At 37.2% G+C, this 16,919-nt stretch overlaps 1 protein-coding gene across 1 annotated transcript in view; it reads right to left on the bottom strand.

Annotated features, from left to right (window-relative positions):
• LOC150095378 (MAP kinase-interacting serine/threonine-protein kinase 1-like) overlaps nucleotides 1-16,919 on the bottom strand; it is a 248,497-nt gene that overhangs the window by 60,407 nt on the left and 171,171 nt on the right. Inside the window, exon 8 of the mRNA XM_090410350.1 lies at nucleotides 14,142-14,234. Within this exon, the coding sequence (XP_090266476.1) occupies nucleotides 14,142-14,234 (93 nt within the window). The remainder of the gene's footprint in view (nucleotides 1-14,141; nucleotides 14,235-16,919) is intronic.

The raw sequence follows: 16,919 nt of genomic DNA, 5'->3' as shown, positions 1-16,919 counted from the left end.
TGTCTTTATAGCATTTTCTCCAATCATTGCCATCCTAACATAATCCTTCTTTCTTCTTTTTTTTTTTTTTTTTTTTTTCTGGCTACATATTGAAAGAATTCCCTAGGATTTTTTTTTCTGTTTTTGGCTTCATTAGCTAACTGTTGTTCATACTGAACTTTTACAAACCTTATCAACTGAGTCACTCTCCTTGCCTGTTCTTTGTATTCCTCATGGAATTGATCATTACCACTCCTTTTATGTTGCCTCCATAATGCCTTTTTTTCTCTGTATTATATGCTCAATGTCTTCATTCATCCATTTCACACCTACTTTATTTAACCTTCTGACCTTTGAAATACATTTAGACATTGCTTCTACTAGATGGTTCTTGAATATCACCCCAAGCAGCATTGATATCCTTTCCACCAAACTTCTTATTCCATGTTGCAGCTGCAAACTGTCTCCTGAGCTTCTCATAATCGCTAGCCTTGTAGTTCCACATATACCCTTTCCTCTCAGAAGTCCTCATGTGGTTGGCAACCACCCAGATAATCATTTAATGGTCACTCTCACCAACTGGAGGAAGATTTGACCTCATTTATAATTGACATCTCTGGTGAGATGATCAAATCCAAGACCCTCATCAAATCCTCGTGTGATCTCTGTTACGTACTGCCTAAGGTAGTTGTCCCTCAAAAATTCAAGAAACATTTTCTTTACTATCTGGTTGCTATTTCATCATCCTAATCTATATTGCGTAATTAAAATCGCCCATAATGATCACCCTTTTCCCATTTTTTTGGATAATTTGCTTATACATTTCCTGATCACTGTCCTCCACATTACCAGGTCTATAGCAACAGTCAATGAAGTACTTTATTCTATTCACTTTTATCTCACACCATATTACCTCAAACCGCTACCACTATTTCTTCTCCCCCTTGCACCTCTACCTTGTATGGACAATCTTTTTCTATCATCAATAGTACCACACGTCCCTTTTTACCCTTTTTATCTTCATGAAATAAATCATATCCATCCATCTCTATTCCTCTCAGGACATCATTCTTATCCAACTGTGTCTCACTTATTCCAACAATTTTTAGTTGAATGAATTCGATGAATGCAACCATTTCCTTCCCCTTGTTTCTGATACTTCTACCATTCATATACAAAAATAACAGCTCATTCCTGGATCTATAAAAGGTTTCACTGATACCACTTATTAGATATGACTTCTCCATACTTTCCTCGAGACATTTCTTTTTCTCCTTACTTATCCCAGAACCTGCTACAAGTCTGGTTTCCCTACATCCCCTTCCTTTTTTGTCTACACACAGAGTCACATCTTCTTGGAGCATCAACCTTTCTCACACTGTATTCCCCTCCATCCTGAGTCTCTTCATTTCCGTGTTTGTCTTGCACACTTGTTCTCTCATTCTCTACACTCATGCTACCCACTTCTTCATTCATAAGCACCACTTCAATCTCTCCTTCCTTACTCTCCTGCTCTTTCACATGATTTCTTACTTGCTCAGATTCATTCCTGCACTCATTATTCTCCCTTCCATCAGCAATCTCTCCAAATGACTCACACCAAAAACATTCAAATGCAGTCCATCACTCTTAAACAGCTCAATTCTTCCTTCCAACTCATTCCTCACATTAACAAACTGTACTCCTTTCTCTACATGCATTTCTGCTAACATATCATTCATAATTTTTGCTCTCTGCTTCATCTCATCACTGTCATACCTGGGCAACATGCTGACTACCTTTCCAATCACACTATTATCCTTCTCAATAACCTCCTGATATCCAATCTTGCATTCTGCTTGTTCCTAGTCAAGTCATTTGTTCCTCCTACCACCAACTCCTTTGCTCACTTACTCCTCATATCCAATGCCTCCCAGAAAGCAAATCTTGTGCACCTTCTCGCTTACCACTCCTCTAATAATAGAATTCATCATATAATGCTGAGACTTGTGGGTCTTTTGTTACCTTTTTCATACTGACATTTTTTTTTTATCTCCTTCACTCTTCCATACATATCTACAATGCTCTTCATTTCACTGTGCGCATGTCTCATTTCTTGCCTCATCTTCATCAACTTTCAAATCTTAATTTCTTTTTTCACTCTCATTTCACTCTCTCTATTTTAGTGCCAGTCACACACACACACACACACACTTGTTCACTGTCAATCCATTGCTTGCCATCTTACTATTAATTTCCCTCTGTTTCTCAACATCATTAAAACCTGCTTTATCATCAATCAAACTCTTTTCCTCGCTATCACTTCCACTCTGAACATTCACACAATTTTCAACTGTCGTGTCAGTTATGATGCCATGTTACCTATACTCATATTTAAACTATTTAAACTCATATTTAATTTAAGCAAGTCTCATGGTCCATCAAAATATCACATTTTCTACATACCCACACTAGTTCTTTTCTCTTATTCAGCCTCTCTACATAAATATCTGCAACATCTTCCCAACATACATGCTAAATTCACGGTATTGTACCTCTGAAGATATAGGTGGATTGATACAGTAAAAAGTTTCTTAGAAGACAGAAATATAAGATCTGATAATACTGATAATACTTGAGTCTTGATGCATAACAGATTAATTTGGAGGAAAACTGTTGATTGGAAGTTAGTAATGATTTAACTTTTCATGTAGCCTATCATAATATCCTGTACACTCTACTGTGGATACATGTCAGAAATTTGATAATGATGATGAGTACACTGTATTCAGGAAAGACAAGCAAGACAGAAAAGATGGAGGAGTAATACTAATGAGAGAAAAGGGATTAAATCCAACCAGAGTAGAGATCCAAATGATATGGTGGTAGTTATGAGTAATAAAAGCAATGATGGGTTTGAGATTATTTGGTGTGACAAAATACAGTGCTAGTTGCTACTGCAGGCCAGGCTCCTTTATCTTTTGAAGAGGACTGTCAAATGCATGCATGGTGACCTTATGGATGCAAGTAGAATATCATTATGGGTGATTAAATTAAGTGGATATATATACATAAGGAGAAATCTGAGAAGAAATCATGCAAGACATGAGAAAGAAAATTTATAGAATTATTGAAGGATAATTACCTTAAACAGTGTGAAAGAAGGGACTCATGAAGCAACAATACTGGATCATTTAATAACAGCATCTAAGAATCTTTATACAAAATGAGGTAGCTAGCTGTTTTGTTTCCAATTAGAGTGAGTGTTCACAGTTTTCACTTGGAAAGTGAAATTCCAAGTGAAACTTGGAATTTCCAAGTAAATTTTGATTGACAGTGCAAGTTGAGAATGAAGCATTATAGATATTTTTTATTTTTTGTTAATTTTTACTAAACATATAATTTCTTTATATTAATTCAGAAAAAAATAAAATGCAAATGTTTTTCTCACTTACAGAGTTTGATCAGAATTCTGAAAGCTCACTAATATAGTTAATTTGTGTTTTACATTTTGAGAGTTTACTCTACACACACACACTAATTTACTCTACGGGTTTTACTTTATCAAACATTTTATGATGATTTTGAGCATATTCAGTTTCAACATTTGTTTATAATGGCACAGAAGAATTTTTTTTTTCTGCCACTGAAAATGTGTGAAAATGATTATGTCAATAATGAATAATTAATAATAATGTATCACTGATATAAAATGTATGATCGTTTTCTTCATGTGGTATAGACTGAAAAATACATTAATATATAAGTAATTAACACATTTACTTCAACACAGGTGTAGCTACACAGAGTAAAACTCAACCATAGTATTAGTTAAAAAACTAACCAGGTGTGAGACTGAATATATATCTATGATATATTCAGGCTACCGAGGCACTGTACATAGGTTGACAACTGACTAGTGAAATATTTGGCTGACTAGTGAGCCAGCACAAAATTTTTCAACCCTTAGATAGATGCAAAATAGGCTTGTGACATGGACATGAGAGTGGCTGTCTGACATATAGCAGAGAACTACTGAGTAAGAGGAGGGTGATTATAGTACCACAGAGGTCTGTGCTTTGGCCCCTGCAGTTTAACTTGTATCAAAATAATAGTATACAGTAACTTGTATATTAATAAAATTGGGATTGATCCAGATAGTAATATACAATTATTTGCTTATGACACAAGTTAGGAAGACTAGTAAGGTACATTTTCAATAAAGAATTCTTGCAAGCAGATCTGAACAGATCAGTTCTATGAGAAAAAGAAAATGAATATCAGTCCAATGTTGCAAAGTGCAAGGTTATTTGTGTATTTTTGACAAACACGTCATTAATACATTGCAGACAAAGTATTAGTGTGTGAGAGAGAGAGAGAGAGAGAGAGAGAGAATGGTAATTTTCTACAGGTGGTCATCCTTTGGAATATACTCGGACATTGCTGCTGTCAATAATGTAGCGGCAATGTCTGAGTATATTTCAAAGATGAAAAGACTGAATAAGGTAGGAGTAAAATGGATGAATGAAGAGATTAAGCATGAAATCTGGAAGAAGAAGGAGAATTGTTCACTTCACTGTGTAGGCAACACAAAATGAACGTTGGCAACGATTGATTGCATGAAGAGTACAAAGAGAAGGCCAGAAAGGTCACTCGGTTACCTTTCTGTTGGTAAAGGTAACTCGGTTGGTAAAGGCCACAAGAGTGCAGCCTTTACTAAAAGTATGAGAAGTTAGCCAATGAAGCTAAGAAAAATCCAAGTGAATTCTTGATATGTGGCAAGTAGAAGGAATACTAATGCAGAGGATATAGCTGAATTATTCAATGATAAGTTTATCAGTGTGTTTCATCCTTGTGATGGCAACTTCAGGAAAAGCTGGATTGTAGAGAGTATATGGAGGAGGAACTGATGGAGGGAATGAGCAGGAATTATATGAGGAATAAGTAAAGTCGATATTAATAAGGCAAGAGGATTTGACAGCACATCACACGTCTTGAGGGAATGCTCTATGGAATTAACGGCACCTTTGGCACATCTATTTAACAAGAGTCTTGTAACAGGGTGAGTCCCAAAGGAATGGAAGGTGGGAAAATTTGTTCCACTTCACAAAGGGGGGAGGAGGAATAAGACTAACGCTACAACTTATAGGCTAATCTGTGTTGTTGTTAAGGTATTAGATCTGGGTTGTTGTTGTTGTTAAGGTATTAGAGAAGTTGGTGAGGACTAGGAGTCAGTTATAGGTTGATAATAGCAGTATTCTTTATAATGGTCAACGTGGGCTTGTTATGGGGATGGTCATGTTTCAGCAATCTGCTTACGTACTACAACAAGGTAACAAATTCACTTGATAAAGGAGTTGCTTATACAGTGGTGTACTTGGAGTTTTCACAGGCCTTTGATACGCTGCCACATGACAAGCTAGTAGCTAAACTGAAACAGATGGGATTACGAGAGTTGTTCGATAAGGCCATGCAAAAATGAAAACAATTTTTTTGGGGCAAACATTTTTTAATTTTCAACATAGTCTCCTTTGAGGTCTATACACTTAGTCCAACAATGCTCAAGTTTTTTTGATCCTATCCATATAGTATGATTTGTCCGACTCTTCAAAATAGGCAGTTGTTTTGGCAATTACCTCATCATTTGATGAAAATCTCTTTCCTGCCAGCCATTTTTTCATGTTTGGATACAGATAGTAGTCCAAGAAAGCCAAATCTGGAGAGTAGGGGGAGGATGGAAAAAGACTTCATTGCATAAATCGAACAATTTTGAGGTCATAATTGCAGAAGAGTGAGCGGGTGCATTGTCGTGGTGAAGAAGAATCTTCTTTTTTGCCACGTGTGGTCGTTTTTCCTTTATTTCATTATTTAAATGATCCAGCAAAGACGCATAATACACTCCAGTAATTGTTTTGCCATTTTCCAAGAAGTCTATGAAAATTATGCCATGAGCATCCCAGAAGACAGTGGCCATAACCTTTCCTGCTGAAGGAACGGTTTTTCGCTTTCTTTGGTGCAGATTTCCGCTTGCAACCTGACTGTTTCTTGGTCTCATGCTGGTAGTGATGAATCCATTTTTCGTCTACTGTTATGAAACGACGCAAAAATTCCTCTGGATTCTGTTGAAACAGCTTCAAGCTGTCCTCGCAACAGTTCACATCTTGATGCTTTTGATCCAGTGTGAGCAAACGCAGCACCCATCTGGCATAATAGTTTTCTCACATGTAAATGTTCATATAAAATATTATGCACGTGGTTATTTGAGATGCCCACAGCCTTAGCAATTTCACGCACCTTCACTCTTCTATCATCCATCACCATATCATGGATTTTTGTAATAATTTCTGGAGTAGTGACCTCAACAGGGCATCCAAAATGTTCAGCATCACTTGTGCTCATATGACCACTTTGAAAGTTACCAAACCACTTATAAACCGTTCTAATCGAAGGTGCAGACTCACCATAATGTTTATCAAGCTTAGCTTTGGTTTCCTGAGCTGTTTTGCCTTTCAAAAAGTAATGTTTAATCACCACACAAAATTCTTTCTCATCCATTTTTCACAAATCACGGTACTTGATCGATTCAAATGAACGCCAAACACAGAGAAATAGATCTGACTGAAACTTAGTGTGTGATCCTCTAACAGTTGCCAGCAACTAAAAATAACCTCGATACATACTGGTGGCGCCATCTCTTAAACTTTGCATGGACTTATTGAACAATCCTCGTAGATAAAAAACTAGTAAGTTGGATAGTTGATTTGCTGTCCAACAGGTATCAGTAGGTTGTATATGGAGTAGTGGTATCCCAAACAAGGAAGATCACTAGTGGTATCTCATTTGGGACCATTATTGTTTAACTTGTATGTTAATGACATTGGGACTGGCTTAACTGGAGATGTACAGATGTTTGCCGATGATCCAAGTGGAAGAGATAAGAAATCTGAGAGCAATGGTGGACAGACTTGAAGTTTAGGGGTCACATTGCTAAAATTGTAAGAATGTTCCAATGGATTGTGGTGATAATGAGGAGGAAATTGACATGAAGAAGCAATGAGGTTATGGTTCCCTTATATAAGCCTTTGATCAGGCCACATATGGACTGATATGTACAGATTTGGTTACCTGGTTTTTCAGGAAGATGGTGATATATTGGAGAGGGTCCAAAGAAAATTTACTAAGTTAGTGTCAGGTCTATGGAATGTCAGATACGAGGAAATATTGAGGGACTGCCTTGTGAATAGAAGAGCAGATGTAATTGAGACACATAAATTGGTGAGGGGGGTCGTTACTAGATTAATGTGGAGAAAATATTTCATAGAGTAGAGGGAGGCAAGGCAAGAACTAGAGGCCATCCATGGAGGCTGCATGGTGTGTGTGTGTGTGTATGTGTGTGTGTGTGTGTGTGGTAGGTGAATAGGGGAGTGAGAGGCAGGTTTTTTGCATGGAGAGTGGTTGTGAGTGGAATGCATTGCCTGAAAGTGTGGTGAGTGCATAAACTATGAATGGGTTCAGGGCATGGTTCAGATCTTTTGGCATGAGAGAATATAAACCTCACAAGATGAGTGCTGTGACTCAATAGAGATCAGATGTTAATAATAATAAATTATAGACATGGGGGGGGGGGGGTTGATAATAGCCATAGTTAAAATTTAGGGGATACTGCTAAATTGGTTAAGTCATCCTATGAGACTAAAGCAACAACAACTTATATTGAAGAGAACACTAACTTGCAGGAATAAGGAAATTATTATTTCTTTATACAAGGCTTGATATAAACAGATAATGACTACTGTGCTTAAATCTCAGATATGATCACCTAGGTTCTGAGAGGATCGAAAGAAAACAGAAAAGATCCAACAGAGGGTAATTAAGATGACATCTGGCTTATGGAATTGTGCATATGAGCGCAGATTAAAGGAATGTAATCTTGAAATTTTGAGTAAAAGACAAAAGAGAAAAAATAACAGAAACATATAATTGATTAAGGGGATCTCAACATACCCTACATCCGTGGCACATCTGAAAAAATAGCCAAGATACTAAAAAAGTACAACCTACACACAGCATAAAAGCCCAACGGCAAACTTGCTACCCTTATCCGTTCTACAAAAGATCACCTCCCTCCTCTCTCGTTGCCTGGAGTTTACAAAGTACCCTGTTCCTGTAAGCTGGCGTACTTTGGACAGACAGGCAGATCAGCATCCATCTGCCTGAAGGAACACAAGTCTTACATCTGTAAACACAACTATGGCCATTCAGGCTTGGCTGACCATGTTTTGGACACCACCCACAGAGTATCATAGAAGAAAACCACCATGCTCCACCACAGCAAATTCAAGAAAGAGAGACTTTTCTTAGAAGCAGCAGCAGCAGCAGCAACTCTCAGAAACCAATCAAATCTTAATAAATACAGTTGCATTAAGCTCCCGAAGATTTGGGAAACACTCATCACCAGAGGTCCCACCTTACATTCCAGGCCACCTACTACCACCCTTAAAGGGCGCTCCACCTAGATAGGACTTTAGTGTCACCCATGTGGTTGGGCTTAGTATTGTAAGATTTGTGTGTGCATGTTACGTTAATTGTTTTTGTAATCCCCGTAGATGTCCTAGTGACTAGGACGAAATATAGGAAGTATTAAATTCTATTTTAATTCTTTTTGAGTGTTGTAAAAAATCCATCCTCCAACATGATGTCCTCACAGCACTTAAGCTCTACACACGAATTCTAATCGTTCATGGAGAAGATTTAGCACGCAAATCCAATACGGTAAGTCAAAACTACAACTATCTAAGCAACTAAATAGGCTGGCCTTTTTAAAAAGATGTCGGGATACAAGAGTGATACGAAACTGCGTTAAAATGAAGATCAATTTCCATTCCAAAAACGCACTCTATATATAACCGTGCCAGCCTGGCATTACTACGCGAGCAAATCGCCTCTACTCGTGCCACCCTCTCAGTGACGAACGCCGCGATTGGCTCCTTACATTCAGAGCTCTCCACCGTTCTTAACCCTGAACTTTGGTCGATTCTCTCTGGCATTTCGGAAACTTCTGCACAGAGAGAATTTCAAAAAATAAACACGTCAAGAAATATAGCAACCTGGTTAAAGACAAACCACAACCACAAATTGAACTGCTCCAGACAGTAGTAAACCTCTCTTCCAAGAAGCTCAACGACGATGCCGTCAGCGCCCTTTGCCTCAGCCGTAATTTTGCCGTCGCTCCAAAGGAAGTGCCGATGCTCAATGTAATGGTTAACATCGAATGGGGGATCGGTCGCTTACTGTCGGAGATAGCCAACAACATCAGACGACGTAGCCAACATCCTCGCTCATTCTTCGCCTCCAAAAAGCAACTTATCATATGCCCAACGCATGGCTCTCCTGAAACTACGCAAAGAAAAAAGTATCGTCATCACCAGAGCAGATAAGGGTAATGCCACAGTAGTTCTTAATAGCAGTGAATACAATCATAAAATGAACATTATCCTCCGGATCGCACTACCTACATCCCGCTAGAACACGACCCCACAAAAACATGTTAAGGAAATTAAAAATCTTACTTAAAAAAAGTATCCTCCTGGCCCCCTGACCGTCATGAAAAAACTTAAACCTTTCCACTCCCATCCCCCCCAAATATACAGTTTACCAAAAATCCACAAACCCAATTCCCCACTCAGGCCTATAGTAGATGCCACCAATGCACCTTGCTAAGACTGTCTAAACAGCTTGCCAACTCTCTGATCCCCCCCTCACCGGAAGGTCCACTTTCTATATAAAAAACTCAACCCACTTTAAAGCCCTCACAGAAAATTTAACCTTGAATAATGCAGACATATTGGTAAGCTTTGATATCTCCTCTTTGTTTACCAATATTCCCTTAACTGACACCTTATCTCTCTTAGAAAACGTTTTTCCCTCTGACATCTTAGATCTCTTTTCCTTTGCCATTAACTTTGGGTATTTCTCTTGGAAGAAAAAAAATCTACAAGCAGATAGAGGGAACCGCCATGGGTTCCCCCCTCTCACCCCCCCCCCCCCCTTGCCAATTTCTATATGGAAGATTTCGAAAAAACGAGCTATAGACTCAGCCCCACTCAAACCTTCTATCTGGCTTAAGATATGTAGATGATGTGTTCTCTATTTGGCCTCATGGCCCAGACACGTTAGACTCCTTCCTCAGTCATCTCAATAGCCTACATCCAAGAATCCAGTTTACTATGGAAAAGGAAAAGAAACAATTGTTTACCCTTCCTAGACACCTTAGTCACATGCCTGCCTAATGATATGCTTGGCTTCACTGTATACAGAAAACCCACACACACAGGCAGATACATTCACAAACTCTCCCACCACCACCCCTCACAACCAATATGGCATCATCAAAACTCTTACCAAGAGAGCCCACAATCTTTGTTCCAGTGGAACTGCCCTTACTACTGAGCTTAACCACATACACAGCACTTTCCTCTCCAATGGCTACAGCGAACACGGTATCAAAAAAATAATCAGTTCCTTCCCCATTCCCCATCCTTCTTGTCAACAAGATTTTAAAAATGCCTTCACCATACCCTACATCCGTGGCACATCTGAAAAAATAGCCAAGATACTAAAAAAGTACAACCTACACACAGCATATAAGCCCTTACCGCAAACTTACTACCCTTATCCGTTTATGAAAGATCAGCGCCCTCCCTCTCTCGCTGCCTGGAGTTTACAAAGTACCCTGTTCCTGTAAGCTGGTGTACTTTGGACAGACAAGCAGATCAGCATCCATCCGCCTGGAGGAACACAAGTCTTACATCTGTAAACACAACTATAGCCATTCAGGCTTGGCTGACCATGTTTTGGACACCACCCACAGAGTATCGTGGAAGAAAACCACCATGCTCCACCATAGCAAATTCAAGAAAGAGAGACTTTTCTTAGAAGCAGCAGCAGCTCTCAGAAACCAACCAAATCTTAATAAATACGGTTGCATTAAGCTTCCGAAGATTTGGGAAACACTCATCCACCAGAGGTCCCACCTTACATTCCAGGCCACTCCACCTAGATAGGACTTTAGTGTCACCCACGTGGTTGGGCTTAGTATTGTAAGATTTGTGTGTGCATGTTACGTTAATTGTTTTTGTAATCCCCGTAGATGTCCTAGTGACTAGGACAAAATATAGGAAGTATTAAATTCTATTTTAATTCTTTTTGAGTGTTGTAAAAAATCCATTAAGCCTCCAACATGAAGGGGATCTCAACAGTATAGACAGAAATGAGATTATACAGCTCATGACAGGTGGGGAAAGAATTTTGGGTCAAATCCAGAAACTAAGTACAAGAATGATTAGGAAGCATGTGCGTGCATGACATGTTAAGTTTGTAAACAGGAATTTTTGACCAGAAAGATTTCCTTCTTTGAGTAGTCCTTGACCCCTTGGAAGAACCTACATAATAATAATGTTAATAATCATTAACTTATCATTCTTCCATCATAGTACCATAGTGTCTCTTTTCCACAAATTCATTGCAACATCTTTCAAAGACATCACTTATAATAAAGTCATCAATTATAATAAATTTAGTTTAATCCTTTATCCAAGTGTGAGCAAACAAAGTTTGTGCCTGAAAATATCTTCAGGACTAGGGTAAAGTAATACAACACCGGGCAACTTGTAGCAAAGGTGGACCAAGCTAGCATCACTCCTATCTCGGTATCTCCCATAATGCAAAACACATCTCCTTGCGGATATGTATAATGTTATGCATTAAGGGAAGGGCCACTACCCAGACTAGTAGTGATGTGTTTAGCATTATGGGAGATACTGAGATAGGAGTGATGTTAGGTGGACCAAGCTAACATCACTCCTTTGTATTACTTACCCCAGTCCTGAAGATATTTTCAGGCACAAACTTTGTTTGCTCACACTTGGAAAAAGAATTAAACTAAATTTATTATATCATGAAGGTATTTTCTTGATCATAAATTAGTATAATGATAATATTTGGTTGCAGATCAAGTGTTGATCAATTTTATTATTAAACCGAACCAACTAGTTTCGCCACACTTTAACTGTTGGCATCTTCAGGGTCCTTCAGCGATCCTTCCATCGTTCTATCAAATTCACTCTGGAACTTGAAAGAGAAAACCAATTACCGTTTTTAGACATCTTAATCAAAAAATAAATTGATGGCAGTATAAATCTATCGGTGTAGAGAAAACCGACCAATACAGGTCGCTACCTACATTTCAGCTCCTCTCAACACATCTCACATAAACTCAGCATTCTACACATGTTAAAGAAAAGAGCAATTCGCATCACAATGCACAACGAGACCCTTCAAGATGAGTTAAAATTTATTTCCAACAATCTGTATTTGAATGGCTATCCAAGAAGACTAGTCAATAAAGTCCTTTTCTCTGAACCACCACCAAGAGAACAAGAAGATATTCAATATATAAAAACGATTGCAATTCCGTTTGTAAGTGGCATCTCCAACAAGCTCGCCAGCCTCCTCAAACAACACAAAATAAGAGTAACATTTAAACCAATAGAATCTATTCGTAAACTACTAAGATCTCCAAAAGACAACCATTCTTTCTATAAATATGCTGGAGTTTATAATATTCCATGTGCTTGTGGCTCTAGTGGACAGACTTCGAGAAGCCTTGAAATCAGGCAAAAGGAACACATTGGCTATGTCAAAAACAACAGACAGGATATTTCTGGCCTATCGTCTCATTTCTCTACAACTAACCATGTCATCAAGTGGGACAAAAGTTGTTCTCCTTACATAGAGGAAGATTACTATTCAAGAATTTTCAAAGAAGCAGCCACAGTTGCCCGTTCTACTGTCAACCTTAACAGAAATCAAGGCCTAATACTCCCAGAGATATGGAAAACCCTAATCAGAACTTTAAACATGGAAGAAATGAACTTTAATACAAACTACAGAAAGTTCCTTAGCAACAGCTAGCTAACCTTGTACACGCGATACATGTTTCACTCACGTTCCATATTATCCTATTTGTAATTATTCTAATCAGTTTTTTACAGTTATTTTTGTCAGTTTTGCAGTTACGCATAATTGTGAGATTGTTTAAACTTATAATGTACCCTGAAGATGCCAACAGTTAAAGTGTGGCGAAACTAGTTGGTTCGGTTTAATAATAAAATTGATCAACACTTGATCTGCAACTAAATATTATTATTATAAATTTATTATAGTCTAACCAAGTGAAAAATAAACTTTCAGTGATCAATTGTGTTATTTTTCACAGTATTCAACTTCACTCAGACATTTACCCTTGTTCACAATGAAGATAAAAGTCTAAAAAATAATAGTCACACAGGTGATTATTTGTAGAACTTAATCACTATGACTGACTACTTAGTTCTGTTTTCAGTTATTTTTCATTAGTGTACTTTTGAAACTCAATATTTGGTTTTGAGATAATGTTCAAAATTATTTCTTATCAAGATTATAGATTATGAAGAAACATCTGATTGCAAAATTATATATATGCTTTCCATTACCTCATAGCATGATGTTCCTGCTGAGTCTAATAACAATGTTTCAAGGATAATTTGGGTCATTCTGTCAACATTATTTTGCAAGTACCGTTCCATTATATTTAATTTTTTTTAATATAAAAAGGATTAATGGCATTGTAAATAACAATGATTACTACTGGTTTACTTATTGTAGCTGAAACCATTCTATTCCTGTAAGTCAAAAATGTTTTGCCAATTCTTATTTATAAATTACTCTTCTCATATAACTCTCTCAACAAAATAATTATACCTTCAATAAATAAAATACTATTATAGCTCAAGTTCCTCTCATGGCATGTTCACCTCTCAATATATTATAAGACATGAATAAATATTTCATGCCCAACTTTGGTTATCATTACCCTAAAAACGATTGACAGTTAATATGATAATAATTCAACAACATTTATGAAAATAGTAGAAGCATGGAACTGACACAAAAGCTAGCATAATAAATGGCAAATTTAATGTATTTTATTTACTTGTTTTTGTGAGTATCAAATTTACAATCTTACATTCATAGTTGGCTTAATTTCAAATAATGAAAAATTAACGAGAATTGCAAAATTTTTCTATATTTACTGCAAGCTGAAAATTTAAAAATATGCAAAACAGGAATCAAAATGGACTTACTGGAGTTTGTAATATGGGAGTGCTAACAGGAGATGCACTATTAAAAATTATACCACTTCCCAAGTCAAAGTCACAGATTTTTACAGGGCACACCTAAAAGTAAACTATAATTAATATATTTACACAAATAAAAAACAGTTTGTTAATTATATCAATCTTTTGCACAGAGATTACTATGGAATCCTCTATGGGGTAGAAAAAAAAGTAGCAAGGTTTCAATCAAATTGGAAGAGTAACTACAAAAAGTCATATGCATTACCATTTCTTAGCAGGATAATCATAGTTTTAATCTAAAGAAGTAGAATGAGAGATTATAATTTATTTAATTATTAGCTATACTAATGTGAAAAAGATAAAAAAAAATATATATAACACAAATTTCAACTCTCAATAGAGTAAAATTATAGACACCAAAGAAACTGTTTCAGTAGAAAGTTCAATATAATGAATTTCCTTTACAAATCTGATGCAATGAGACTTGGCTCAGATTTTTCAGTAATTTGTTATAAGTAAGTATGTTATAATAGTATTTGTGATATAGTGGATGTACTATAACAGTGTCTGCTATAGTGAGAGGTGACTGAACAGTACACATGCCACTATTCATAAAATTACATCAAAACCTTACAATAAATAGCTATAATATACATAATGTATATATCTCTGTCGTTATTTATGTAAACATGGAATGAACTTTCAAAGGTGTATAAAAAGATACTGTACAGTTATGCACAATTATGAAGGTGGTCTGAAAAGTCTTGGCCTAACAATGAAAAACAAATTTATAATTTCAAAATTATTTTTATTTTTCAGCATAATCGATCTTAAGACTAATACATTTATTCCAGCGATGCTCCAGCCTCATTATCCCATCCCTGTAGTGGTTCTCAGTAAGATCTGCAAATTGAAGAAAAACGCTGACCAGCAAGGAAGAGTTTTAGTTTTGAGAAGAGATAGAAGTCAGAGGGAGCCAAATCTGGGGAATAGGGTGGATGTTCCAACAATTCATAGTACAGATCCCTTAATTTTCCCATTGCCAAGACATCTTTGTGGGCAGGTGCATTGTCCTGATGAAAGATGAATTTTTTTTCTTCTAAAAACGGGGTCTTTCCAAAATTCAAGACTTTACATAGCTGACACCCCAATTCATTTGGCAATCTCTCCTGCTTATTCAAATCCTCCTGAAGGGCTACCATATCTGAACATACCCTTCTGAACTTCACATCTGCAAACAACTGAATATCACTCCCCTCTGCTTCATTGACCATGTCATTTATATAAAGGTTAAACAATACATGTCCCAGTACTGAGCTCTGTGGAACCCCACTTGTAACGTCTGCCTCCTTGATACTGCTCCCCCATACACAACTCTCTGATACCTATCGGATAGCCAATCCCAAATCCAGTTCACTAACTTGACATCTAAACCGATGTGCTGCAACTTAAATATCAGCTTATCATGTGGTACTCTTCCTTTGAAATCCAAAAAAAAGGCAGAATATGCCTTTCCCTCATCAACTGCTCTTGTTACATTATTATAAAAGGCAATCATATTACTAAAGTAAGAGCATTCCTTAACAAATCCATGCTGACTCTCACAGATCACATTATCCTCATCTGCCCAACACTATATATGTTCCCTCACTAATTTCTCCAAAATCTTAACTACTGATGAAATACAAACTGGTCTATAGTTTGACTTCCAGTCTGCTACCACTCTTATGCAGTGGCACTATCTTTCTCTCCTTGGGTACCTTTCCCATGGCCAGACTCTCATTAAAAAGCCAGGTCAATGGAGCTGTCAGTTCTTTATCATATTCTCTGAAAACCTATCCAGTCCCATTGCATTATTGACATCTGGAATACTCAGTATTCGAAACACACTCTCTTCTTGCATTTCTAAACCTGAAACCTGCCCTATCCCTCTAGTATTAAAACCTACTTCTCTAGGATCATACCCCAATAAAGTATTCATTGAACAACTCCACTATGTTCTTTGCATCAGTCACTGTATTCCCATTTTTATCCCACGTCATTCTTCCACAATCACTTCCCAATACCCCAATAAAGTGTTCATTGAAAAACTCCACTATGTTCTTTGCATCAGTCACTCTATTCCCATTTTTATCCAACGTCATTCTTCCACAATCATTTCTCCTCCTACTGGTCACATAGCAAAAAAAAAAAAAAAAGCTTAGAATTTTCTTTGGATTTTAAGGGCCAATTTCTTATTATATTCCAGTTTTGCCTTCCTTATGTACTAGTCACTCTCCTGGCCTGAGTCTTACATTCTTCATGCATCTGCTCTCCACCCCTCATATATCTTCCATAACCTCTTTTTCATCTGCAGTTCCTGTTTGATATTGTTTGTCGTCCACTTGTCATACACCAAATTGTGTTCTCTTCTTCACTCACGATATACAAGTTGCTATTACTGCTAACAAATTCCTTCACAAGTTCCCAAGCACTGCTGATATCTTGCCCTTCCAATTCCTCACTCCATGGAACTGTCCTAAGTTAATATCTGAGACTATTATAATCACCCTTTATAATTCCCCCTACATTCCTTTTTCTTTTGATACTCCTGCATGTATATTCATCTTTCAAATCAAAACCTCACTGTCACTCTCTCCAACTGGGGGGTGGGGGGCAGAGACCATTTCAGTTATAATCAGATTTTCTGATGCTATGACCAAATTCCTGACCTCATGTTCCTTCTGCTACATGTTGCCTAAGACATTTGTCCCTGAAGAATTCCAGAAATTCCATTCCTTACTA

Source organism: Typopeltis vanoorti, chromosome 20, assembly GCF_054136105.1.
Source record: "Typopeltis vanoorti isolate ZY-2024b chromosome 20, IOZ_Tvanoo_1.0, whole genome shotgun sequence".
NCBI classification, from domain to species: Eukaryota; Metazoa; Arthropoda; class Arachnida; order Uropygi; family Thelyphonidae; genus Typopeltis; species Typopeltis vanoorti.
Note: the sequence above shows the minus strand (reverse complement) of the source record. Positions and strands in the feature narration are given on the sequence as shown.